The 27,666-nt window shown below is 41.0% G+C and overlaps 1 protein-coding gene across 1 annotated transcript; it reads left to right on the forward strand.

Moving 5' to 3' along the window:
• The first annotated feature begins 873 nt into the window (after positions 1-873).
• On the forward strand, positions 874-26,671 carry CCDC174 (coiled-coil domain containing 174). Its single transcript, XM_028101787.2, has 11 exons — positions 874-1,006; positions 4,088-4,192; positions 4,851-4,951; positions 9,552-9,610; positions 11,635-11,812; positions 14,842-14,937; positions 15,944-16,086; positions 16,446-16,540; positions 20,177-20,309; positions 22,018-22,164; positions 23,167-26,671. The coding sequence occupies exons 1-11, from the start codon at positions 965-967 to the stop codon at positions 23,463-23,465; spliced, it is 1,398 nt and encodes a 465-aa protein (XP_027957588.1). The 5' UTR covers positions 874-964; the 3' UTR covers positions 23,466-26,671.
• The last annotated feature ends 995 nt before the right edge of the window (positions 26,672-27,666 follow it).

Here is a 27,666-nt window from a genome sequence, read left to right on the forward strand (position 1 = left end):
TAGCATGTGGTCTTTGACCCTTCTGATTACATTGGGCCCATCCAGCTAATCTCCCCATCTCAAGATCTTTAATTTAATCATGGCTGCAAATTCCCTTTTGCCATAGAGGTAACATATTCACAGGTTTTGGGGATTAAAAGACGGACACCTTTGGCAGGGGGTCATTAGTCTAACACAATCAATAGTTTTATCAAGACTAGCTCATTTACCTTATTTCATTCTCATTAAATCTCATGAAGTAGATACTATTTTATTCCCATTTGGAAATTGAGGCACAGAGAAGTTAAGTAACTTTCCCAAAGCCACACGAACAGTAAGTGCGACTGGAAGCCAGGAAACTGGCCTCTGGGGTTCACGTTCTTACCAGCTGAAATATGTAAGGTGGCACATAGTAAGCACTATATTAATGTTATCTATTATTATCATTTCTACCAAGCTTAACATAATAATCCGATATAATATAATCACATATGGTTCTTGTGAGAATTAAATAAGTTAACGTGTGAGAAGCACCAGACAGCGCCAGTCATACCGCAGGTCTTCAAACGGTATTTAGACCTTTCCAGTCCTACCAATCCACCTTTCTTTTCATCACGAACGTTGTGGTCACTCCGCCCTCCCCAAGATGGCGCCACCCCAAGACCCAATCGGCCCCACTCAAGATGGCGTCCATTGCTCCGAAAGCCACATTCCACCCTTCTCAAGATGGCGCCAACACTAGTCCTTGTTATCCTTCCTCCTTCTTCAAGATGGCCTTAACACTGGTCATTCTTTGACTCTCTCAAAATGGTGGCAGACGCAATACACACAACATCGGACCTTTCCAAGATGGCGCCAGCGTCGCATACTTATCGTCGCTATTATTACAGACACTTCCGGTTGTGCCCAACGCAGGCATTTGAGGCCTGGGGGAGAGAGCCTCTGTGCCGGGTCCGGGTTTGCGCTGAGACGCTCTGGCGCCAGAATGGACCGGAGGAAAAAGCCTTTGGATGTTACGGCCTCCTCGGTGAGTGCGGGCACAGATGATGCTACGGGGCTCCGAGTTCTCCTCATCTCCACTAGACAAGAATCTCGACCTTGTTTCTTCACTCGGGAGACCCAGACCTGGCCTTCCCTCAAACAGGAACCCAGACCTGGCTTTTCTCGGTTGGGGACCCGGGCCCACTTTTCTTACTTACAGGACCCCGTATTTGGCTTCTCCCCTCGGACGTACACCCGGACCAGGATTCCCTCCTTAGATACAGACCTGAACCTGGTGTCTTTTCCCTTTTAAGAGTGTCCCTGCCTCCCCTCTGGGACAACCGGGCCAGGCCTCCTTGCCAGTCCTGTCTCCCTCTGTGCTTACTGTGCTGACACTTTCCCCTTCCTCGTTTCCTTTCCAGTCCAGGGACCAGCAAGGTCCTCCCAGAACATGAGAGAGGGTGACTTATTCCCCAGGATCCGAGAGCGCCCAGCGTCCCGGTCAGGAACTAAACAGTTGTGAATGCACCCATAGGTTGCGGTGCCTGCGGGTTGTAAGGTCTAGCAGGATGTAAGCAGTTTTGTTAAAGTAGCTACTTCGAGGAAGAAAATCTGCTCCGAGTACGTTTCTGTGCACTCTCTCATTGAATCCTCTCAGCTCCTTTAGAGAGTAGGTGCTATTAATATCCGTGTTTTATAGCTGATAAATTTGAGGCCCAATAAGGGAAAGTGGCTTTTCCCCATCTTACATACAGAATTCTTAGTGATAGAACTGGCGCACTCAGGCTGTTTGTCATCAGAGCTACTGCCTTTTCTGTTACATGAGAGCAAATTGCCTAATCTTTGATTTAATCTTCAATTAACCTGCAAGGTATTAGGATGCAAAGGGAGTGCAAAGGAAAACTATGTGTCCCAATATTTGAGTCTCTTTTCCTTGTCTAATATTGAAGATTAGTACTGGTTATTATAGTTGAGCGTAAGGAATCAAAAAGCTATAAATATTAAAGTTATTCTATCCTGACAGGTTAAAATTTAGCAATAACCGTAGTAGAAATGCCATCTGGAAATGGACAGTTTTCAGAGCATCTTCCTTTTAAAACTCAAAAGTAGTCATAGAAGAGGAAAATGTGTGGCTAGAAAATTGTTACAGTGAAGAAGGCTCAGAAGAAGGGACTAAAGTTTTTGTGTTTAGAAACTTAGAATATGTCCTGGGATGAAACTGCCCTTGATGTTATTAAATCCCTGCCAAGGCTGCTTTTAAATTGATGTCTTCCAAAATAGAAATCATTGAACTCAGTCATTTTGATTTCCCTTAGAGGTCAGTCTGTGATGCTGGTGTAAGTATCTGATTTATAGGGAGCTGTATCTGGACCTTTAAAAAGGGAACTCTCATTTTATCTTTCTTTGCGGAGAACACAGTGGTGATTTGTACAAGTGAGAGGCAGGCATGGATATTCACCCAACTGCCCTGTTCCCTTTGCCCTGGCCTTTCCCGTTCTTGAACCCTATGATTCAGCTAAACTTACAGTTTCTAGAACATACATAAACTTAGAGCTCTTCTCATTCACTCAATCCACTTTATTTCTAGCTGTTGAAATCTTGCCTCTTTTTTTTTAAGTTTTATTTATTTAAGTAATCTCTACACCCAACATGGGGCTCAAACTCATGACCCTGAGATCAGGAGTTACACGCTCTTCTGACTGAGCCAGCCGGGCTCCCCTTGCCTATCTTTTAAGGCTCAGCTCAGAGCTGTCTCTGATCACTGTGGACAGAAGGAAGTGCTCCTGTAGCTGAACTTTTATGCTCTTTTCTTCTACCACCTCCCCCCACCATTTTATTTTTAAGTAATCTCTACACACAATGTGGGGCTGGAACTCACAACCCCAAGATCAAGAGTCTCATGCTTCGGGGCACCTGGGTGGCTCAGTTGGTTAAGCGACTGCCTTCGGCTCAGGTCATGATCCTGGAGTCCCGGGATCGAGTCCCGCATCGGGCTCCCTGCTCAGCAGGGAGTCTGCTTCTCCCTCTGACCCTCTTCCCTCTCGTGCTATCTCTCATTCTTTCTCTCTCAAATAAATAAATAAAATCTTAAAAAAAAAAAAAAAAAAGAGTCTCATGCTTCACCCACTGAGCCAGTCAGGTGCCCCTGTTTTCTTCCACTCTTGAAGTCATTTATTACATTTTACTGGTATTACAAGTTACCTTTTTTTTTTTTTAAATTAGGTTGTAACTGTTTGAGGCAGGAGAATGTCTATTTCATGTTTGTATCCTTTTTTATAAAAATTTTTTATTGTTATGTTAATCACCATACATTACATCATTAGTTCTTGATGTAGTGTTCCATGATTCATTGTTTGTGCATAACACCCAGTGCTCCACGCAGAACGTGCCCTCTTTAATACCCATCACCAGGCTAACCCATCCCCCCACCCCCCTCCCCTCTAGAACCCTCAGTTTGTTTTTCAGAGTCCATGGTCTCTCCTGGTTCGTCTTATGTTTGTATCCTATTCTTCAGTGCTCAGATAGTTGCTGAACAAAGACATTTTTCTGCAGAAGTAATAAATTTTGATGATTAAATGAGATTACAGTATAAAAAAACCAAGTACAGTGTCAGGCAGAGAGAAGGTATTTAAAGTTGTTCATTTTTTTTTTTAAGATTTTATTTATTTGTCAGAGAGAGAAAGCACAAGCAGAGGAGCAGCAGGTGGAAGGAGAAGCAGGCTTCCCGCTGAGCAAGGAGCCTGATGTGGGACTCAATCCCAGGACCCAGGACCCTGGACCCTGGGATCATGACCTGAGCCGAAGGCAGCTGCTTAACCGACTGAGCCACCCAGGTGTCCCGTAAAGTTGTTAGTTCCATCTGAATTTAACAGATGCAAACTTCATTTACTTTGCTTAATCACTCTCCCCTTAGCCCAGTATTGAAGGTTAGGGTAGAAATACATTACCAACAGAACTGGAATGCAGTATGACTTGGTTTTATTTTGTACATTCAGGCATTTAATTTTGTATCCATTATTGTCCATTTATAGGAACTTTAAATCTTGCTTTGGGAATTACAAGAACTTGGAAATCTAGTCAGTCATTCTAATTAAATGTTTTTGTTTGCTTATTGGTTTTATTCTAGTTGGTAGACCTTAAGGCTGAACTCTTCCGAAAACAAGAAGAATTCAAACAAGAAAAACTTCTAAAAGATTCTGGAGTTTTGGGAAAACCAAAAACAACTAATAAGGTAAAAATAAGATCTAGTTATCTCCATTAATTCCAAATATGGGGGAATTATACTATACCTAGGTTTTTTGAAAATGTCCTGGTCTCTGCTACATGTAAAAATTAAAGGAAACTCCCTTGTAGCTGACCATCTGCATAAAATGTTTTATATTAAAATAGAAATTAGAGCATTTAAAAGAAATTAGAGCATTATAATACTGTAATTAACTCTTCTTTTGGAAGAGTGCATGTTTTAATTAGTGGTTTGTGTACATGGAAGATCAGCTGTATAGGTGTTATTAATCCAGACAGATAAACAATTAGATAATATAGCCATATAGCAGAAAATATCAGGGTCTTTAACAGTTGTGAATAAGTTGTGGTATTTATTACTTATATTACTGAATCTATTGAATTAAGTTGTAATCATTCAGGAGATAATAGATAAGTAACCGTATCTTGTAAAGGAATTCTTTATATAATTTAGGGCTTTTTTTTTTCAGCACTAGCTTTTCCTTGTATAGTCTATTTGCACGACATAGGTTGGCTGTCAGATCTGGTTTTCTCCATTGATTCATAAGATCTAATCCGTTTTTTTTTTCTTCCGATGTGTAAGTAGAGATTTTTTTTTTTTGCAATCATTTGGTTCTGTTTTGTCTTTTTAAATAAATATGCTGCAGAAACCAAGTATCTGGAGCAAACAGAATGCAGGAGTTTCAAATCGAGCTGAGAAGGATGCAGAACAGAAGATCGAGGAACAGAAGACTTTAGACAAAGCAAGGTAAAGTTAAGCTCTGCTAACTGTAGTTGACTCTGAGGCTACCCAAGCAAAGAAGTGAGAGTTCCACTTTTACGCTTCTGAATTTACAGTTTTAATTTTGTCATCTTTTCCGTCATATGCTCTATAAATATAAAATAGACTCTAATATAATTTGCCGATGTATTTGTAGTCTTAAGAGAAGACATAACCTCAGTCTGGAAGATGAAACAGAGCCCTACTTTGAGCCTTTGTTAGGCTCTAAGATCATCAACAAGTGTTTAAGAAGTGTCCCCATGGTGGTGTGGCTCTGGGCTACTAGGTAATATGACAATAGCATTTAGAAACTAAATTTTCCCCCTAGCTTTTAATTTTGAAAAACTTGAAAACAACAGAATAGTTGAAAGAAGAGTACAGTGAGTCTTCTAATACTTTTTACCTAAGCTCACCAATTAATGTTTTTCCACATTTGCTTTTGCTTCTCTTTCTCTCCTCTTTGTGTGTGTATCGAGAAACTTTGTTAAACATTATGATACTTTGCCTCAAAATATTTCAGTATGTATCCGCTAAGAGCAAGGACATTCTCCCACGTCACTACGATAATGCTCACACCCAAGAAATTTAACACCAATAAAATAATATTATCTCTTAAATGGTCTATAGGCAGAGTTCATCAGTTATCCTGATACAATTAAGTCCTTTGTAGTTTCTTTTAAATTTAATCCAGAACTGAAAGATTGCACATTGAATTTAGTTTTCGTATTTTTCTTTCTTTTTCTCTTTAAGAGGGAGACATTTTGGTTATAGCATGGCTTTCTTTCTTTCTTTTAAAAAAAATTTTTTTTTTTTTTTAGTAATCTCTACACCCAACGTGGGGCTCGAACTCACAGCCCTGAGATCAAGAGTTGTACGCTCCTCTAAGCTCGCCAGGCACCCCAGATGGCATATTTTTTTAGTCTCTTAATCTGGACTAATTCCCATGCCTTTTTGTGTCTGTTACACCATTGCTGTTCTTGAAGAGTCCAGACCTGTTGATCCGCAGCGTCCCACAATCTGATTAGAGTCACATTAACTGCTTTCGCCCAAGAATATGATGTACATGATGTGTCCTTCCTGTTGGATCACAGTAAGAGGTTCACGATGTCAGTTCGAGTTGTTATTGGTGAAGAAGTTGATCACAGTGAAGATAGGGCTGCTAGATTTTTCCACTGTAAAGGTGCTTGTCCCCATTTGTAATTAATAATAATCTAAGGAGGGAAACTCTGAGACTATGCTTGTTCACCAACATATTTCCACATAGTTATTACACTGGTGATTTCAAAGTGATGATTTTTCTAATTCTTTCATTCCATCTTTATTTTTATTTTTCATTCCATTTATTAGCCGACTTTTTTTTTGTAAAAGAACTCTCCCTTATTTGCAGTATCACTCTAGATTCAGAGAGAATCCCAAGTTTTAATGTTTAAAGCACATGACTCATGTGCTTTTGGATCTATTGCATAATACAAACTGCAGTTGCAAACAGTGGTCGCTAAGGTTGCTCAGCTCTTCTGGGTCTGAAAAAATGAGGCAGGATATTAGCACCTTTGGGGGATTGTTTTTCTTGGCATTTGACCTGTTCCCAGCAGACGTGGGATATGTTAATTTTTGAGACATCTTTCTCGCCTACTGGACATATTCTCAGAATTCTAATTTGTTGAAAGGTACTGTAGTCTTTTATTCTTTATAAATGTATAAACTCTGTATAACAGAATTTCCCCGGGTACTTTGCTGTGATTTTTTTCTGTTCAATTACCTGTTAACTTTGGCTTCACTGCGCTTGTGAGGAATCACGTCTTTCCTTGGTCTGCAGGACTTCTGCGTCTCCCCAGAGCTCAAAACAGGCAGGGGCAGTCCCATGAGGGTGCAAGGCATTAGGCAAGTTACTTCTCCATTGAGATTTTTCTTGTCTATGAAGCGAGGCGGTTTATACTCAGCTCCTGGAGCTCTTGAGGGGATTAAAGGAGTCCTGTAGTGTCTGGCACATAGCAGTTTCAGGTAAGTGTCCCATGCTCTTGCCCTCTGAATTCCATCTCTCTCACTTGACTGAAGAAATTGTTCCTTGAAGCCTCGAGTGACTTCCTCATCTACTAAATCCAGTGGCCATTTCTCTGACATCTTGCTTGATCTCCATTGTTCATTTGTAGACTCTTCTGCCATCTTCTTTCTGTTACACTGCATCCAGACTCCTTATCCTTGCCACGCGTCCCTCTGCCTGCCTTTCTCTGTCCTTATTTTGTGCCCCTCTCTCCTGTGCTCAGCATCCTCCACCACTCTGGTCTCTGCTTGAACATACCAAGCTCATTCCCACCTCCTCTTTCCTCCGCCTCACTTGCTTTCTTCCCAGGATCCTCTCGTGGTTGGCTTCTTGCTCTATAAGCCTTAGCTCAAATGTCACCTTCAGAGAGGTTTCCCCGGGCTTCCTTTTCTAGCTTAGTGTCCACCCGGTTACTCTGTCCTGACACCTGTGTTTTTGTGTTTTGTTTTTTTTAATTAAAGTTTTATTTTCATGAAAAAGTAAGATTCTATAATGACAGAGGTTATTACATTAAGCCCCCTCTGATATAGGGCAAATTAACCTTTTGGAAGTTGAAGGGCCTCCATCCAGTGGTGACAACTGCCTTTATTTCTTCCCTTTCACAGCACTTGTCTGAAATCCTCGTTCTCATTGATTTGTTATTGTCCTTCTCCCCTTCTATAACAAGAACTCTATGAGCGTGGGGACTGTGTCTTGTTGACTGCCGAGCCCTCAGTGCCTGAAACCGTGCTTGGCACAGAGGAGGCCTGGAAACAGTGCTTGTGGAATGACTGTGTAAAATGGGAGAGGAATCTTTCTGACAAAGAAGTGGCAAAGAAGCAGATGGTAACTGACGGCAAGCTTTTGGGTGTGCTCTAGGTACTCTTTGTGACCACCCTAAGAGGGAGTGCTGTTTTTTTCATCTATTCCAGATTTAGGAACTGGGGGTACAAGAGAGGTGAGGGAAGTCACTCCAGAGCACACAGCCATGTGACCAAGGGACTTTATTGTCTCGGGACGCCATTAGAATTGAAATTTTCCATTGTGATTAAGTGTGATTCTTCACAGGCAAAAGCTCAGATGACCTTTTTGGGACTTCTCTTTACCATCATTAAGTATTTCTAGAATAAAGAATTGCCAGCTGTCTTACTGGGTCTGTGCCAGCTAAAAAATAAACATCATCAGAATTAATGTGAGCAGAGAGGCTGCTTTATTGAAATACCAGGGTTGATGTTTGTTTTTTATTAGCTATGTGTCACAAATAAATTATTCATGCTTTGTATAAAACAGATACATATATATTTTTTAACATTTTTAAAATTTAAATTCAATTAATTAACATGTAGTGTATTATTGGTTTCAGAGGTACAGATCTGTGATTCATCAGTCTTAGACAACACCCAGTGCTCATTACATCACATGCCCTCCTTAATGTCTATCACCCAATTACTCTATCCCTGCACCCCTCTCCCCTCCAGCAACCCTCAGTTTGTATCCTATGGTTAAGAAGAGTCTCATGCTTTGTCTCCTTCTCAGGTTTTGTCTTTATTTTTTTCCTCTCTTCCTCTCTGTTGTCTTTCTCTGCTTGATTTATGTCACTTAGCATGTTCTCCGGTTCTATCCCTGTCAGTGCAAATGGTAGGTATTCATCCTTTCTGATGGCTGCATAATATTCCATTGTATATGTATACCACACCTTCCTTATCCATTCATCTGTCGATGGACATCTGGGCTCTTTCCACAGTTTGGCTATTGTGGACATTGCTGCTATAAACATTGGGGTGCAGGTGCCCCTTCGGATCACTACATTTGTCAGATACTATATATTTTTTTAATTTTGTATTGTTATGTTAATCACCATACATTACATCATTAGTTCTTGATGTAGTGTTCCATGATTCATTGTTTGTGCATGAGACCCAGTGCTCCATACAGAACGTGCCCTCTTTAATACCCATCACCAGGCTAACCCATCCCCCCACCCCCTCCCCTCTAGAACCCTCAGTTTGTTTTTCAGAGTCCATTGTCTCTCATGGTTGGTCTCAGATACTATATTTTTAAGAGACTTGTAAGAAGTTGGTCTTTAGCTCCCTTAGAGAAGCCTAATAAGCCATGGATGACCAGGGACCCTTGTCTGAAAACAGTAATGCAAAGAGTTTACATTGAATTTGGTGAGCTATTTTGGAAGGTTGTGTATAGAAAATGTTTTTGTTTAGATATCTCTCTCCTTTTTTTGGCATTTAACTTAGATTGTACTTGGCATTTGCACCTGGAATCTTACTTCATTTATTTTCAGATATTGATTGAGAACTTGTGCCAGGTATTGTTTTAGGCCCTGGGCGACAGTCATGAATAAGAGAAACATGGGCCTGTTCTCACAGAACTGACATTTAGTTGGCAAAGTGGGCGTCGCTGGGTCTGAGGGTCCCTTTAGGGCGGGGTGGTCAGCTCGAGGTACAGCCGCCGCATCATCAGACGGGCCTCTTGTGCAGGGCGTGACACCCAGGCAGCCTTAGCAGGAGTGGCAGGTGTTGGACCATTTCTAATACTTGTGTTTTTTTCTCCTAGGGAGAAATTGGAAGAAAAAGCCAAATTATATGAAAAAATGACTAAAGGAGACTTTATAGGTAAATACAATAATTTATTTATTCTTCTCTATTTTCTGTAACTTATACAGCCCTATAGTATTTTGTTATTTGTTATGATAACTGTAAGAACAGGGAGGAAATTTAAGGAATAATACAGATTACTTTCTCTGCCGGCACGGAGACAAGAAAATCTGCAGTAATTGTTGATTGCCTAGTGTGTGCCAGGCTGTGTTAGGTGCTCTAAGGGAACAAACAAGGGCAGTATAAGCCAGATTCTCTGCCTCTGCCCTCAAGGGGGTCGTCATCAATGGAGACCGATGACGCAAAACAAAGCAAAGGTAGGAAATGAGGTCTAAATAGACTATCATTATAAACTCTTGTAGCTATGTTAAAAAAGACTGGGAGGAGTTATGGGTATTTCAGTGTGTTGGAGTTATGTTTCCTTTTCCTTATTTTCTATTTTTTCTGTGATGTGCCTGTAATTCCTTCTAAAATAATAAAAAGATCCCCCTTTCCTCATACCCTCCAGAAAAATAAAACCCAGCCTACAGTTAGATAGCAGAAGAGATTTTACAAGGCAGTGTGTATTTCATTGCCAAAAGGCATGTAGGGAAGTCTTTAGGGAGAAGGTAGGCTCTGATAGGGTCTTAAAGGCTTTGGATAGCTGGAGGAAGGGATTCTGCAGGGGGAGAGTGGTGAGAGCAGATCCACAGAGGGAGGAGAGGGCCAGTGTTGGCAGGACAGACTAGTGTGGCTGGGCCTGATGGGCTGGGAAAGGGGGCAGCGGGAGAGCAGTAGAGAGGCAGGGCTGGAACCCTGGTCATTGGCTACCCAGACAGCCAAACTCCCTCTTCCCAGATGGCAGAGGCATGTTCCCTGCATGGCAGGGAGCCCCGTGGGGGAGAGTTAGGCACTCTCAAAGCTAGGGGACATGGGGAGAGGCCGTGTCTTCTTCCTGAAGAAGCAGCAGGGTGTCCTTTAACTGGGAGGCCTCACTATTATGTGGTCTTATAACTCTGCTCTGGGAATACACATCTCTTTCTCATGTGAGTTATTTTGTGGCTTTAAAAAAAATTAAAGTCTTTCACTTTTGAGGCAACCTTGACTTGTTACTGTTAATCAAGAAATCAGGTCCAAAGGCCTGTGGATGTGGGGATTTGGTTCTGTCCAAAACAGCAGGCCCTGATGGGCATAGTGGCCCTGCGTGTTTGGGCAAGTTGAGTTTTGGAGCCTCAGTTATTCTCCCCTCTACACCGGGGCCTAACACCAGTACTGGCGACATGGAGCCTAGTATCTGCTCGATACAGCTCGATACTGTCCTCAGAGAAAAACTGAAGTGACTGTCTAAAATCCGGTATAGTGAAACTTCACATAAACCTTATTTTGAGTACATCACCTATCTTGGGTTAAATTAAAGTCATGGATTGTTATTTAACTTTCAGTGTATGTTTTAGCTCAGGCAGATCACAAGCCACATGTCTTTGTGTGCCCTGCAGATCCTTGCACTATGCCTTGCTTGCAAGTGGTGTTCATTGGGTGGAAAAGAATTCAGATGACTTCTTTTACCCTATACAGTGATCCTTAAAACCCCATACCATGGCAGTATAATTAGGGCTAAGTAATGTCGCCCCTTGATTGGGGAGGAATATGTAGCAACAAAGGTCTATTGCTCTGGTCTGGCAACATAAGCATTGCAGTTCTGCTTCGGCATTTTATCATTGGGTGGATGAGTCTCTTGAAATCAAATGGTTTGATCTTAAAATTGCATTCCGAGACCGTATTGCTCTCTCATTCTGTTGACAACAGAAGACTTTAAGCACTTTTAAGACTTTTTTGTGTGGTGTTTCTGATGGCCTATTTGCAGCTTCCCTGTCAGGTCCATGGTGGCTCTGTGTCTTTGAAGTGTCCAGGGGGTGCTGGGGGTGGTGGATGCATCGACTAGTGAACTGTCCAGGGCCAGTGTAGCTGCCCAGCCGTGAATGTGACTGCTTCATATCAATTCCATCTGTGGTTTACTTCTTTGAAAAGAATGTCAAAAATCTGAAAATTGATTTTTCTCTTAGATGAAGAAGTGGAGGATATGTACCTTGTGGATTTCACGCAGAAGATCATAGACAAACACAAAGAAATGGAGGTGTTTGGTGCCAATAGAGATTCTAGAAAGGCAGCAGAAAGAGATGATGATGAAGAAAATCTTTCTGAAAAAGATATACCTCCTCCGCAGGACCCCAGTGAAGAATGGTTGGTGATAATGACACAGTTTGGTCATTTTAACATTCTCAGACTTGTGTTTACTTTTTTTTTTTTTTAAAGTAATCTCTATGCCCAACATGGGGCTCAAACCTAATGACCCCAAGATCAAGAATCCCTTGTTCTCTTGACTGAGCCAGCCAGGTGCCCCAACTTGTATTTATTTTCCAAAAGTGTATTTGTTTGCGTGTTATCAAACCATTTCTCCTTATTCTTCCTCAGTTTTCTTTCTTTGAAGATTGGATTTACAGATGTAGAAACAGTAACTCCAAAGAAGAAGTAATTACAAGACTGAGCCAAGTGCAAAAGGCATTAATACACCTTTTTCACTGGCATGGAAGAGTTGTTTAGACAGAAGCATGTTCCTCTGTTACCCAGGCTGCTGCCCATGTCATTATTCAGACAGGGAGAGTCACTGTCTAGCTGTTGGCAATGTTCATTTCCATAGAAAAGAGGCAGGCAGAGCTGGTCCCAGTAAACCTTACTCTGGCTGGGACCTTTTCCAGCAGTGTTGGAGAGGCATTGCGGATGTTGGACCTGCATAGCACTGGCTCCATCTTTCACTGGCAATATGACCTTGATCAAGTTCCATCCTTGCTGAGGCTGTTTCCTCACCTGTAAAACAGGTGATTGTTTTACCTTAAACTCCCTTGGAAATCAGAGTATTCTAGGCTACCCAAGAAACTGCTGTCTGTGGAGTATAAGCAGACCTTTGGTAAACTTTTATTGAAATTATCCTGAATTTTATCTACGTGTAGGTGAATGATGGGGAAGCCAAACTTGTTTTTTCTTTATGAGACCAGTACGTCAATAAGTAAAGAGACCAGAATGAAAATTCCCTTCTGATGATTTTCTCTACTTAACACTTTAAGACTGGGAATAATCCTGCCTGCCCACCCTCTTGCCTGTGCATCTTCCCTTCCAGGCTCAGATAGTCTCATTATTGTGGTCTTTGTTAGGAACTGCTTAAGATGTTTTGTAGCACTTGACCTTCTGTCAGCTATTGGCCCTGCTGGCAGGAGTCGGTGATGAGCACGAGAGAGCAGTGCCAGCTACTGAGGATCACAGGGACCCCACATCTTCGTACTACTGAGGGTGTTCCCAGTGGTCCAGAAACAACATTCCCATTGGGATAGAACAGGTGTTTGCTTAGCTGCTTTCTACAAATTTATCTTTGGGCCAAGTTTTCTGGCTGCACACTTGGTACAAGCAATCCAAAGGAAAGCACATACAACGCAGTCTCTACCATTGATGCTTTTCCTCATCCTTTTAGTGTGAGTGATTTCTCCCTCACCCGGACTCTGGTAGCACTTAGATACACTTCCAGCTCCTTTGGGGAGGAGGGGGGGGTCTTACCTTTTCTTTAGTATTGACACACAACTGGCCTCATTACCAGAAAAAGATTTGAGACAAACTTTGGGTCCTTTTTATATCCTCCCTGCTGTTGTTAGGAAGTGTTTCGTGGGCACATGCCTTAACTTCCCCCTGGAGCTCGTTGAAGATGACATGACTCTGAGTCCTCCTTTATTATTCTTGTACCTCAAGTAATTGTTTCCCTGGGGCTTGCTCAGTGATTGCTGATTACACAGAGCACTTGCTGACTACTGTCTTGCCACTTCTGTTTTGATGGGATCTGTACATTTTAGAGACCTTCTTCAGAAACAGAATAGCCTATGATTGCTTTTCATAGCAGAAATCTCATCTCCTTTGAAAGGTTTAATGTCTTTTTTTTTCCTTACTAATGCCTGTATGATTACAAGCAATTTGTCAGTGATTTGAAGAGTTTGGAGGGCAATTGAAGGTGTCACATGCCACCATATGGTGAAGGAAGACGCACTGCAAGCAGTTCTAACACTTTTTTTGTTTTTAAATTAAGCTCCAGAATTGTAACTACTTGTAAAATCCTTTTGGTAGTTAAGTTCCAGGTGGTGGAAAATCTTTCCGCAAAAATACTGTAAATAATTACTCAGACCATCTGGCTAGATGATTTTCTTTTTCTATTCATTAGAAAAAGGGTGGGGCGGAGGAGAAAGAAACTGCTTTCTGCAGTTGGAGGTTTTATTTCTTGTGGTAAGTAGCGTTAGGACTATAGTAATAGATTCTCAAACATTCCGTTTTCAAGTCATGGGCTAACAATTGGAATCAGCATGTGTAAGAGGAAAGAAACTGCTAACAAAAGCAAAGCCACATATGTGAGACTCTGACCTTGAGCTGCACTAGCGGTACTGACCCCTTTCTGTGTTTTTAGCACCCTGCTAAAGCCTGGGAAATTCCTTGCCCATAATTAAACAATAAAAAAATCTGTTGCATCATAATGCAATTGAAATGTTTTCCATGAAAATCTGTCCATACTTCCTGTTGTGGGAAGTTGGTCTTTCATTTTGCCTTGCCATCTGCCTGGTTCCCTTGGCTGTCTAGTTCGGGCAAAGATGAGGAAAGAGGAACTAAGAGTAAAAGATAATAGGCTGGCCCACTGCCAAGATGCTTTTGCAGTTCAAAATGTGTGTTGCTTGGCTTCCTCCTAATTAATGGGTCCTCAAAATATCATGACTTGAGAAATTTCTAATTGGAAAGAACTGTACCAATTAGAAGAAATAAAAGAATAAAAAGTCAGATTTGGGGAAGACTGAGAAAATGAACAAGTTGAGAATGGTACAGAGCTCAGTTATTCTGATGCTGATAAAATATGTGGAATTGTCTAAACCAGATTGAAGTCAGTTCTGAGATGTTGCAGCAAGGGTCTGTATGGGGTATTTATTTTTGACATCAGAGACATACATGATCAATCATTTTCTGCAGTTTCTAAACCTAATGTTTAATAAAACGCATAATGAGCTTATTGTGTGTCAACTTTAAAGTTTAAAAATCATGTTCTTATCGGTGGTAATGGTCTCTCAGGTGGAGGGTTTTTCTTGGTAGTGAGGCTTACATTAATTTTTTTATTGTGCACCAACTCTCTAACTTAGGGAGCCATATGTCATGTACAAAGCCGCCTTCACATGTTTTCACTTTTATTTCAGGGTGGATTATGTGGATTCTTTAGGGCGATCTCGGCGCTGTATGAAAAAGGATTTGCCAGATTTGCTGGAGATGGATAAAAATCTTCAAGGGAGGCTGTAAGTGTGTGATATGCAAAGCTTTGCCCAGGTTTGAAATGCAGACACGGATTGTTTTGTGAGTGAGGCTGCTTTTAGTTCATTATCTTTGATGGTCCAGTAAGGAGGTTTTTTCTTAACATACAAAAATATTTGCTGAAGTACTCTTTTGTGGCTAGCATACACACATAATACACACTCAAGGAACAACCTGAATAGTTGATCATCCATACTGTGTAGCTACTAAAAGGGATGGATGAGTTGGAGCTGTATCTGTTTATTTGGAAGGGTGTTTCATATCAGTCAAAAATATAGAATGAACCCAATCCAAGGAACAAACTTCTGTGGAGAAAGGTGTTTAGGAATGTATACTTGGTTATCCCATAGCAAGTGGGAGCAGAGAGGTAGTTAGCTTTTTAACTTTTTCTTTATACATTTTTGCATTTTAAAGTAAGGGCCTTATAGCTGGTTTATTTTCTACAGGGCCTAAGACACATCGAAGAGATAACTTGTTCCTGTGCTCCAGGGAATAAAATTCCCCTCACCAAGGGCAGTTTTTATGAGGAAAATGGTGGGAGAAGGTCCACCTTGTCCCAAGTCCTTTAGGTTCAGATAGGCCTGGGCTCAGCACAAGGAAGGAAATGCAAAAGCCCTGAGCTATCTGAGAGAGGCCGGGGGGGCGCTACCCGGACTGCAGCATGATGCATCTTCCTCGGCCCTGTGCAGGTGACCATGCATAGGAGGCTCTCCTTCCTCCTCCCCTTTAGCCCAGAACCAGGGTGGGAAGGAAAGGGATTTGTCTCAAGTGCTGAGGCAGGATTCTGGTGTGCTATTGTAACAAGTCGGCTGCTTGATTAAAGAAAGGTAAAGACCATTTTTGCAATTTCCCAGGGGTATTGGGTCAGAAACTTCTGTAAGGAACTGTCTTCTTTATCGAGAGTTGCTTGTCCATGATCCAGCTTACTGAACTGAGGCATTGCTGTCTCACGGCTCTTATCTAAAGAGTTTTGCTCTGTTCCCTTACTAGTTTCGTTAGTCCTGCCAATGAGAAAACCTTATTATCCGAAGATATGAGAAAAGAACTTCAGCGCCAGCAATGGGAGGAAGAAGAAAGAGAGGCCTTGAAAAGGCCAATGGGGCCCATACATTATGAAGACATTCGTGAAAATGGTATGGTCATCTTGCAGCATTTTAAATCTTTTTTTTTTAATCTTGAACTAATGGCAAGCATAAAGGGAAATATTCATAAAGCAGCAGCTTTTATGTAGAAATAAAAGATTCTGATTTTGAAATTGAAAATATCCCCTTTGTTTACTTCATAGCCTAAAGAATACTCATATTGGGAATACCATTCCTACAGAGGGTCTATTAATCACAAGGAGATTTTTTTGGCTTAGCTGCTTTTTTTTTTTTTTTTTTAAACTTGCCAAATATCACTGCGTTTCTTTTAGCTTTGGTAGGAAAGTTAGCCTGAGTCTAATTCATTAATCAGGAAACTGTAATCTTTTGAATAATTTGATTCATTTCAGAGGCTCGGCAACTTGGTGTTGGATATTTTGCTTTTGCTCGAGATAAAGAGTTGAGAAATAAGCAGATGAAAACGTTAGAGATGCTGCGTGAACAGGTAAAAATTAAATTCAGAATTGATGTTAAGAAGTATTTGAGTAGTTGGTTTCTTGTTGGACCATATGACAAAAACAATCTACTGGGGCTCCTTGGGTGGCTCAGCTGTTAAGCATCTCCCTTCGGCTCAGGTCATGATCCCAGGGTTCTGGGATCAGGCTCTGCATCCGGCTCCTTGCTACACAGGAAGCCTGCTTCTCCCTCTCCCACTCCCCCTGCTTGTGTTCCCTCTCTCGCTGTGTCTCTCTGTGTCAAATAGATAAAATCTTAAAAAAAAAAAAAAACCAATCTATTATTTATTTAATTAAATCAGTTAATTTTTGAGCGAGAGAGAAAGAGAATGAGAACAAGTCGGGGGAGGGCCATAGGGAGAGGGAGAAGCAGACTCTCGGCTGAACAGGGAGCCTGTTGTGGGGCTCCATCCCAGGACCCAGAGATCATGATCTGAGCCAAAGGCAGATGTGTAACTGACTGAGCCACCCAGGCACCCCACAGTCTATTTTTTAAATTGGTACACAGAATGGCTTTTTTTTTTTTTAAAGAAATGTTATTATTTAGGGACGCCTGGGTCTCTGCCTCTGCCTGCCGCTCCTCCTGCTTGTGCTCTGTATCTCTCTCTCTGACAAATAAATTAAATCTTAAAAAAAAAAAAGAAATGTTATATTTATTTAATAGTTAATATTCAGAACAGTGATGCACAAAAGTGCATCAAATAAACTTTCAATTTTATTAAAGATTGATATTTCTGATATTTAATAAATAATGTTATAGCCATAAACCAGATATTTTATTATTACTTTTTAATTGAAGTGAAATTGACACATAACATTATATTAGTTTCAGGTGTACAACATAACTATTCAATATTTGTGTCTATTGGGAAATGATCGCCACATTTAAGTCTAGTTAACATCCATCACCACATAGTTACAAAATTTCTTTTCTTGTGATGAGAACTTGTAAGGTCCACTCTCTTAGCAACTTTCAAATATGTGTTACAGTATTAACTGTGGTTGCCATGCACTACATTACATCCCCATGACTTGTTTATTTTATAACTGGAAGTTTAAGTACCTTTTGATTCCCTTCCCTCATCCCCTCCCCCCCACACTTCTGTCAACCACCAATCTGTTCTCTGTATCTACAAGCTTGTATTTTGGGATTTTTGGGGGGGTGGAGGTTAGAGTCCCCATATAAGTGAGATCATACTGTATTTGTCTTTTCCTGTCTAACTTAGCTCACTTAGCATAACGCTTTCAAGGTCCATCTGTGTTGTTCAAATGGCAAAATTTCCTTCTTTTTTATAGCTGAATGATATTCTATTCCACATATATATAAACACACACACACATGCATGGACACACATGCCTTTATTCATCCATTGGTGGACACTTAGATTGTTTCCATATCTTGGCTATAATTCTACAGTGAACATGGGGGTGCAGATATTTTTTAAGTTAGTGTTTTTTCATTTTCTTCAAATAAATATGCAGAAGTGGAATTGCTGGATCATATGGTAACTCTATTTTTAATTTTTTGAGGAACCTCCATACTGTTTTCTATTGTGACTGCACCAGTTTGCATTCCCACCAACAGTGCACGAGGGTTCCCTTTTTTCTACATCCTTGTCAATACTTTTTTCTGTCTGTTTGATAATAGTCATTCTAACAGGTGTGAGGTGATATCTCACTGTGGTTTTGATTTGCATTCCCTTGATGATTAATGATGTTTGGCATGTGTTTATAGGTCTGTTGGCCATCTGTATATATTCTTTGGAAAGATGTCTATTCAGGTTATCTGCTGGGGGGTTTTTGGTTTTTGGTTTTTTTTGTTTCTGTTTTTTTCTCATCTGCCTGTTTTTTAATTAGATTGGTTTTTGTGGGTTTTTTCTTTCTTACTTCTTTTTTGTACTGCATTGTATGAGTTCTCTGTATATTTTGGACATTAATCCCTTACCAGATAATATGATTTGCAGATATTTTCTCCCATTCAGTAAGTTGTCTTTTCATTTTGTCGGTGGTTTCCTTTGCTGTGCAGAAACTTTTGAGATGTAATCCCATGTGTTAATTTTTGCTTTTGTTGCCTTTGCTTTTGGTGTCACATCCAAAAAATCATGGCCAAGACTGATGTTGAGGCGCTCACTGCCTGTGTTTTCTTCAAGAAGTTTTATAGTTTCAGGTCTTACGTTCCAAATCTTTAGTCCATTTTGAGTTAATTTTTGTGTATGGCGTAAGATAGTGGTCCAGTTTCATTCTTTTGCATGTGGCTGTCCTGTTTTCCCAACCATTTATTAAAGAGATTGTCCTTCTCCCATTATATATTATTGGCTCTTTTGTCATGAATTAATTGACCATATATGGTTGGGTTTATTTCTGGGCTCCCTTTTCTGTTCCACTGATCTGTCTGTTTTTATGACAATACCATACTGTTTCAATTATTATAGCTTTGTACTATAGTTCAAAATCAGGGATCCTGAAGCTTCCAGTTTTCTTCTTCTTTCTCAAGAATGCTTTGGCTTTTCAAGATCTTTTGTGGTTCCATATAAATTTTAGGGTTGTTCTATTATTATGAAAAATATTTGTTGCAATTTGATAGAGATTGCATTGAATCTTTAGATTGCTTTGGGTTATATGGACATTTTATCAATATTAATTCTGCCAATCTATGAGCATGCTGTATTTTTCCATTTCGTTGTGTCTTCAGTTTCTTTCATAATTGCCTTATAGTTTCTCTTGGTTAAATTTATTCCTAGGCATTTTATCCTTTTGGATGTAATAGGAATGTTTTCTTAATTTCTCTTTCTGATAGTTTATTGGCCTATAGAAGTGCAACAGGTTTGTGTATGCCGATTTTGTACCCCATACTTTTTTTTTTTTTTAAGATTTTATTTATTTGAGAGAGAGAAGACAAGCAGGCTGAGGAGCAGAGGGAGAGGGAGAGGCAGACTCCCCACTGAGCAGGGAGCCCAACATGGGGCTAGATCCCAGGACCCTGAGATCATGACCTGAGCTGAAGGCAGATACCCAACCACCTGAGCCACCGAGGTGTCCCTGTACCCTGCAACTTTACTGAAGCCATTTATTCTAACAGTTTTTGGGTGGCATCTTTAGGGTTTTCTATATATAATATCATGTCTTCTGCAAATAGTGACAGTTTTATCACTGTTATTTATCAGTATCAGAATGCTATTACAGTTTCACGAAGGTAATTGCTGTTCTATTTTGGTGTTGCAGACTTTAAAATTATAGCTGCTCAGAAGTAACTTATGTAACTTTGATGTTTTAAATTTGGTTTTAAATATGGTACTTTTGGAGTGGCCTGGGTAAGAAAATAGAGAGTTATTTAAGGGATTTATTTAAGGGATTAAGGAGTAGAACAGAATTGGTTGGTTTCCTTGAATGTGAAGATTCCAGGATGCTCTGTGAACACTCGCTAAACTTAGAAAACACACCAGAGGGCTTGTATAAGAGGACCTCATAGGTCTGTGTTTTGAAGATCTCAAGGCTAGCTTCTTAGAGGTGACATGAAAAACAATTAGCCTCTTTTTAAAATAAAATAAATTATTTCATCCCTTTAAACAGAAATATTGTGAATTTGGCTTACAGTAAATAATGTTCTAATTTTCTTTTGTATTCAGACAACAGATCAGAGAACAAAACGAGAGAATATAAAGGAAAAGCGAAAGGCTATGTTAGAAGCAAGACTTGCTAAACTCCGACAAAAAAAGATGAAAAAGTCAAAAGAAGATGGAGCAGAGGAAGAAAATAGAGGTATATAATGCACATGTATCTGACCTTCAAAAGGAAAAATTTTAGTTCCATTGATGTCTCAACAAGTAGGACTGGCAATATGGAAATGAGCCATTTTGTTTTATTCTCTAAGCAAGCAGAGTACCTCTGAGGTACTGCCAGGAACAGGTTTTTATAACCAGAGTGGTGCAGGGTGACACTCCAAAGAATCTTTTTCTATAGACAAAAATACTAACAAACAGGACATTGTGTTACTTCATAGAACTGTGTGGTTTTTTTAGTAACAGACTTAACTGAGAGAAGAGATGTTTTAAGATAAAGTTGAGTTGTGCACACACATTTTGGACCGAATTTCTTTTGCTATGGCTATGTGTTTTTTGGTTATTATACATTATTTTAAAGAAGAAATATATTCACAAAATCAGATAAAAGAAAGAATTTACAAATACGAGTCTGGATGGCTCATGAAAGGTCACAGTGTGTGGAAACACTGTTACATATGTTCTTGCTGGCTTGCTGCCTGCAGTATGAGTTACCCTAGTGTGGGCTAAGCTGTCCTGACTGAGACCCCTGCATGGACTGACTCACACAAGATGGAAGTCTGTTTTCTGTTTTAACGCTTTAGAGGTGGTGGGCTTCCAGGCAGGTAGTGGCTCTCCTCCAGATGGTCACCCAGTCCCAGCTTCTTCCTGTCTTCCTGCTTCTGCCATCCCTAGAGTGTTGCTCTACCTGCAGGGTGGAGACTTGTTTCCTAGCACCTGTTCACGGCCCAGCCCCAGGGAAGGGGAAGGAGGGGAGAGGAACCAGCTTCTTTAGGAATGTGAATCGAAGGCACACACAACCCATGCATTTACATCCCACTGGCCCAAATGCAGCTGCAGGGGGCTGGGGAATGGCCCGTCTAGTGAGGTGGCCACACCCGCAGCTGAAACTGGGGGCGTTGTGTTCCCAGGAGGAAGAAGGGGGTGTGGGTGTCAGGGGCATGTACCAGCCTCTCCAGCCCTCACAGGAGCCTGTGCCAAGCCACTGGCCATCTTCTGATCTGAACACAGCTTCAGCTGAGCTCTGAAAGGAGACCAGAAACACTGAGGAATTGGGAAGTCACCCGTGCCATTTTGTATGATGCTAGGTCCCTGAAACATGTTAAGCTCTGCATCCTGTTTCTCTGTTTTTGCTCTACTCCTCAACATCTGTCATTTCCACAACATGTGAAGTGCCACCGCAGTGGTTTTTTAAAAAACCCATTTGTTTAAAAATCTGGCCAAAGGTGAATAGCCTGCGGCCTGTTGACATGCGTCAGCTCTTCATCACCCTATGTCCCCTTGCTTTGTCTGAGACTCCTACTTTAGTTGAGTAATTGGGGATTTCTGGCCCTTCAGTTGTTGGTCTGGGGAAGCGGGGTGCCATAGTGGGAAACACAGACTTTGAAATGCATCCAACCTGGGTTTGGATCCTGGCTCTGTCTCTTTCTCCTTGTGTAGCATTTCTGTGCTTAATTTTCCTCATTTATAAAATAGAAAAACTAATACTGACTTTGTTAGGGTTATTACAAGAATTACACGAACTGTTGTGTACAAGGTACTGAGTCCACTGCCTGGGCCCTGATAGGTGCTCATTAAATACTAGTTACTACTTTTACTCTCAAGATTAGCGTGTTCTGTTTATTGATTATTTTTTAAATAGCTTTAAGCTTTACTATAATAATGTCTTATTCCCTTGCAAAAAATAGATGTTATTGGACCTTTGCCACCAGAACCAGAGGCTGTGCCAACTCCACGTACTGCTGCCCAGAGTAGCAAAGTGGAAGTCATTGTTCAGGAGAGGAAGGATACCAGGCCCGGAGTGCCCCATGTCCGAGAGTGGGACAGAGGAAAAGGTAAGGGGGCATGGGCTTCAAGGTATAAATCCTTTCCAGTGATGCACAGGAGATTTTTCTGGTTCATCTCAGTATGATTCTCATGCGTCTTCGTGGTCCCTTGAGGTCTAAGGAATTCTCCAGATCTTTCAACTTGGTTCTTCTTAGTACCCAGACACTAGCTGTTTGTAAAACAGGGGTACTAGAAAGTGTGATCATAAAAGACCAGGGTCTACAATACATCATTTCAAAAGGACAATTTTTTAGAAGCATTGGGTGAAGTTTTGTAAATTCGTGCTGCCCTCATGTGGCTTTACAGCTTTGGAATGCCCTTTCTCAGGAGCCACTTTTAAAAATCGTACAAGGTTTGGTATTTTAACGTCCTCTGTGTTCTTTAGCGTCTCCTTTACGTTCAGTTGAAAATAGTCTGCGTCTGCACACCGTGATGCCCACAGCAGCTTCTTGTTGGAAGAGACTATGATTTATGTCTCTTCAAATGAGATCGTTAGAATAGTACATTAGCTCATGCTGTTTGAGCTGATGAGATCCAAGAGTCAAGTAAAAGATAGGCAAATAGGCGAGTGCCTTAGGTTAGCAATAGAGCTGAAATACCAAATGAGATTTGGACAGGTGTCTTTTTGTGTCTTCTAAAACTCAATAAAGGCCAAAATTTGTGTTTTGTTGTGAAGTACCTACATCAATCATGTCAAGCAAATGATCTGAGGGTCTGATTTTTCTAGATTTCTCTCTCAATTATAATTTTAGTGCCTTTTTGGCAATACTTCCAGAACCTACCAGCCTTCCCCACAGAGCCTTCCTTGAATTTTTCCCCATCTGGAAGTAGGCACTCCCTTTTCCTTATATTTTTGTAGGCATTACATAGACCTTATATTATGTTATTGCTGTCCTTGTTCTCCAGAGAATGGGAGTTGGCTTTTAATATATAATAATTGAGAAGTAATAATGGTAAAAATTCAGCTGATTCAGTAATCAGTTCTAATACTCTTTCTTATTTTTTACTAGAATTTTCCTTTGGGTACTGGTCGAAGAGGCAGTCAGATCTCCGGGCCGAGAGAGATCCTGAGTTTGCTCCACCATCAGATTACTTTGTGGGTCAAAAGAGAACTGGTACCTTTGGTAGCCAGACATGGAACAGACCTGCACCTACACAGAGTGACTCAGGACAGCGCTCTGGACAGAGCCATGACCCCAGCTCTTCACATGCATCATCCACTCCTGCCCCCAGCAGGCCACCACAAGCCGCCACAGTCACTTTTGAAACTCTGGATGATATGATATCATATTATAAACAAGTGACATGAACTTCAAAACCATTCTCACTTGGGTCTATACTGTGATGGTGCCTTTTTCTCCTAAATTAGGGAAAATATAACTTAGAGATGGAATATTATCTTTCTCCTCCTGTCCTTCCCCTAGAAGATACAGACTTCAGGTTGGATTTGTCAGCAAGGAAGAAAGTGAATGGTACTTTGGGAATTCTGTGGCCACTTGGCTGTTCATTTCTTTCTGATTGATATGGTGACCTGTCCGTCTGGATTTATGTGTAAGCTGTCATAATATGACCCTGAGGAGTTTGTAATCCTGTTTCCTACCCGCTCCCTTGGCTTATTTGATTTAAGGGTTCCATTCCTTTCCTTTTGCAAATACTAGCATGCAGTTCTCTTTGTTCCAAGGATTCAGCTTCCATATCAGTTGATGGAGCATCTGTCAGGAGGCATGTTTGCCTGTCAAAGTGGCAAATGAGGGGACACTGTGCGGGGCAAGGGGTTTAGTCTCCAAAGGGACCCCAAAGCTGGTGGACTATTAAGCAATAACATTTGAAATGATAAGGAAGACCAGGGAAGAGAACCTCATAATCCAGAAAGGTAGAAGGTGAAGTCACTTTTATTGTCAGCACACATGCCTGATGGGCATTCATTGTGTGTGGAGTGCCTGGGGCCCATGTGGAGGCTGTTCCGCCGAGTCAGAGAGTGAGAGGCTGCTTAGCTTAAGGGTTAGTTTTTCAGCTGGGCCTCTCTGCTGTGCCCCCTGTAGGCCCTCATCACTTTCAGGAGCCACATCACCTCAGAAGTCTAATTGAAATAGACCTGGGCTGGAGTGAGAGGCAGGGAGGTCCCTTCATCTTTACTACCAGTGAGTTAGTGAGCAGAGCCCCGGAAGCGTTTCCTGTGCCTGAATACATCCCGTCCTCTGCCTGCTGCACCTCCGTGTCTTCTCAGCTCCAGACAAGCAGTGGGAGTTGGCCACCAGGCCCATAGGACTCCAATGGCTGCCTCCCAGGCCAGTGAATTGTGTAGGAACATGCTAGAGCAGATCTTCCAAGTGCCAGAAGGAGCCTCTACTCCTGTGGGCTCTGATCCACATAGTGGTATTGATGGGAGTGCTCATTACAGATTGCAAACTAGAGCCCAGAAAGGGTCAACGACTTGTCCAAGGTCATGTGGCATCCAAACGGCAGTTCTGGGACTTAAATGTAACTTGTTTAGGCTCACGTTTGCTCCAAATTCTATTTCTCCAGTGCCCTCTGCTCTCAGTCTTGTCACACCAATATCAAGTACTACTAGACAAAAATCCCAAATTCTTGCAAACTTAACCTCTGAACTCTGTGCCAAGGGTAAAGTTGCCTGTCCTAAGGGTCATTCTGTCAGTCTGATGAGGCAAATACCTCTTTTTAAAAATATACATTAAAATCAACCGACCCAGCCACCCTTTTGCAGAAATTGATAAGCTGATCCTAAATTCGTATGGAATTGAAGAGACCCAGAATATCCAAAACAATCTTGAAAAAGAACAAAGTTGCAGGACTCACACTTCCTATTTCAAGACTTACTACAAAGCTACAGGAAATCAAAGCAGTGTTGGTGCTGACAAGATAAGCACCTGCATCCATGGACTAACACTGAGAGTCCAAAAAGAGCTATATTTCTGTGTTCAATTGATATTTGACAGTGGTGCCAAGGCCATGCAATGGGGAAAGAATAGTTTCTTCAACAGATGCTTTTGGGACAGCTGACTATCCACACGCAAAAGAATGAATTTGGACCCAGAACTCGGGCCATAAACAAAACCAACCCAATGTCAAAATGGATTGAATACCTAAACATAGAAACTAAAACTACAAAACCAACTGAAACAGCTTGTAGGACAAAGGGAGAGGAGACAGAAAAAGACAAATTGGAATAGTAGAAAGAAAAAATAGAATTAGTAGTTATACTGGAATCATTAAAAAAAAATGGAAGAAGAGAAGGAAGAAAACGGACAAATGAGAAAGATGGAAAGAGGGTAAGGTAGAGCAGAAGGACTTGAGAGGCTGTTTGTGGAGAAGGGACAGGAAGTCTGGTCAGGCAGCAGTAAGCCCTGTGGGAGCCAGTGGTCATGAGAGGGATCCCCAAATAACCTTCTGTTGCCCAGGATGGCCCAACCTAAGGTGGATGGCGAATCACTCTGCACGTTGGCTCATGGTCACTGTCAACTAGTAACTGTAAGTCACATTTTCTCTAGGATTTCAAGACTACGTAAACATTTCTCCTTTTGTCTTAGCATACAGGTAGTTTAGTGTTTCGGGAGCCCGGTTGTTGCATCCTCTTGCCTTTCAGACCCAGAGTTCAAGTGCTGACACAATTCTGGTTTTACCATTTCTCATGGGCCGGTTTTGTACATGTGTATCCAGCAGATGGCGCCGGCATTCTCAAAACTTCAGATTTCACTCTGCAGCAGCACTGCCCGATAGAAATATGATGTAAGCCCTGTTTTCAGTTTTCTGGGAACCACGTTAAAGAAGTGAAATTAATTTTATGATATATTTTATTTAATCTAGTATATCCAAAATATTTCAACATTTAATTATATTAAAAATACTGAAATATTTTCTATTTCTTTTCACACCAAGTGTTAAAAAATCTGTATGTCCATTGATGTACATCTCAATTCAGATGCTAAATTTTCATCAGGAGTTCTTGGTCTATATTTATATTTCTTAGAATATACAGTGAAAAAGTAGATTCACACACCCAAGTTGTTCCAAACACACAAACCTTTCTAAGTTTGCCAGTAACTAAATCAAATATCAGTTCTTAATACAATTTTAGTTCCTTAGTCATACTAACCACATTCCAGATGCTCAGAAGACACGAGGCTAGTGCTACTGTCCTGCATAGCACAACTCTGAATGATCTGTTTTTATAGGCCTTATGGTGTGACTATACATAATCCTCCCATTAGTAACTAAAGGATTGATAGACATTTCTTCCAGGCATGCATTAAGCACGCAAGCTGTTCTTATGGCAGAGTGTTTAACTTGGAGGCAAGGAGTCATGAACTCTCCTGTCAGAAAACATGACCACACCTTATTCATTTTTTTGTAGAGCTAAGCGAAATGTTTTGGATCAAAAATTGCTTTGAATTACTTGTTTTCATTGTAATCTTTCCTCTAGGCCTTTGTGTATTTTGATACAGTTCCTTTGAATTGGCTAAATAAATCATTTTGTTTGCTTGCAAAATTCCCAAAGGAGAAACTTTAAATCCATATACATGAGATTCCTGCTATGTTTAGCCATACATTTGCCAAAGATTTGTGGGGTTGTTTATTTCCTCTTAAAGCCACAGTGCAGCCTGCGGGACGGTTTTCAGCTAACCTTGTTGTGACATCGAGATGAGGCAGTAGAATTTAGAATTTGGAACAGGGGTGGGTACTGGTCTTTACAGTTAATACAACATAGAGGAGCCACGCCATACGTGCTTAGTTTCTTTTTCAGCCAGTGCATTGAACTAAGTCAGTTATATGTCAAGCAGTTCCTGTAAAAAGCTATATGGCTAAGGTAAGTGATGATAATTAGAATTTGTTGACTTGTTGAAAATCATGAAAGAAAATGAAACCCCCTGGCCTTCCCACCCAGCCCTTGTGAGCTGCCTTGGTGAGGCATTTAGCTAGTGTAGGTTATGGACATCTAGCTTAATGTTTAATGTTTGGGGTCGGGGGGAAAGAATGATATAATAGGTGTACATTATTGTCTAGGAAAACTGGAAAAAAACGAAGAAAGGTGTTTTAATGAAAACCTGGCACTCAGGCCCAGTATTGATCTGTTACTGTGTTTCTTAATAAATCCTGGGCTGCATTTATATACACATGCATATTAAGTGCATGTTTGTGCAGTGATGGGAGTGGTCAGGAATATTCTTTGTCAATCTCAGTTTAAACAGCTTCTTTCTCCACCACATTTCTAACTGCCACATTTCTTCCTAACTCTGAAAACTCGCCTGCTTGGTGGCAGTTTTGCCTGGTGGTAAGCATTTTTACTGGGGTACTTTGTTTTCTATTTCTCTTTCTGATTGTTATCAGCAATGAAGCTTCCATGAACTTGAACATGGGGGATAGTTTTAGACACTTGACCCCTCAGTGCCCCTTGCCCTGCCCCATACCTCTCTGTACATGTTGTTCAGGGTTGTTTATGTAAACTAGAAACACAAAAGTAGACCCTGTTCACAGCCCAGTTCTCCCAGGTC

This window comes from Eumetopias jubatus, unplaced genomic scaffold (genome assembly GCF_037043125.1).
Source record: "Eumetopias jubatus isolate StellerSeaLion01/CBP00866 unplaced genomic scaffold, mEumJub1_p1.0 scaffold_1, whole genome shotgun sequence".
In the NCBI taxonomy this organism is placed as follows: domain Eukaryota; kingdom Metazoa; phylum Chordata; class Mammalia; order Carnivora; family Otariidae; genus Eumetopias; species Eumetopias jubatus.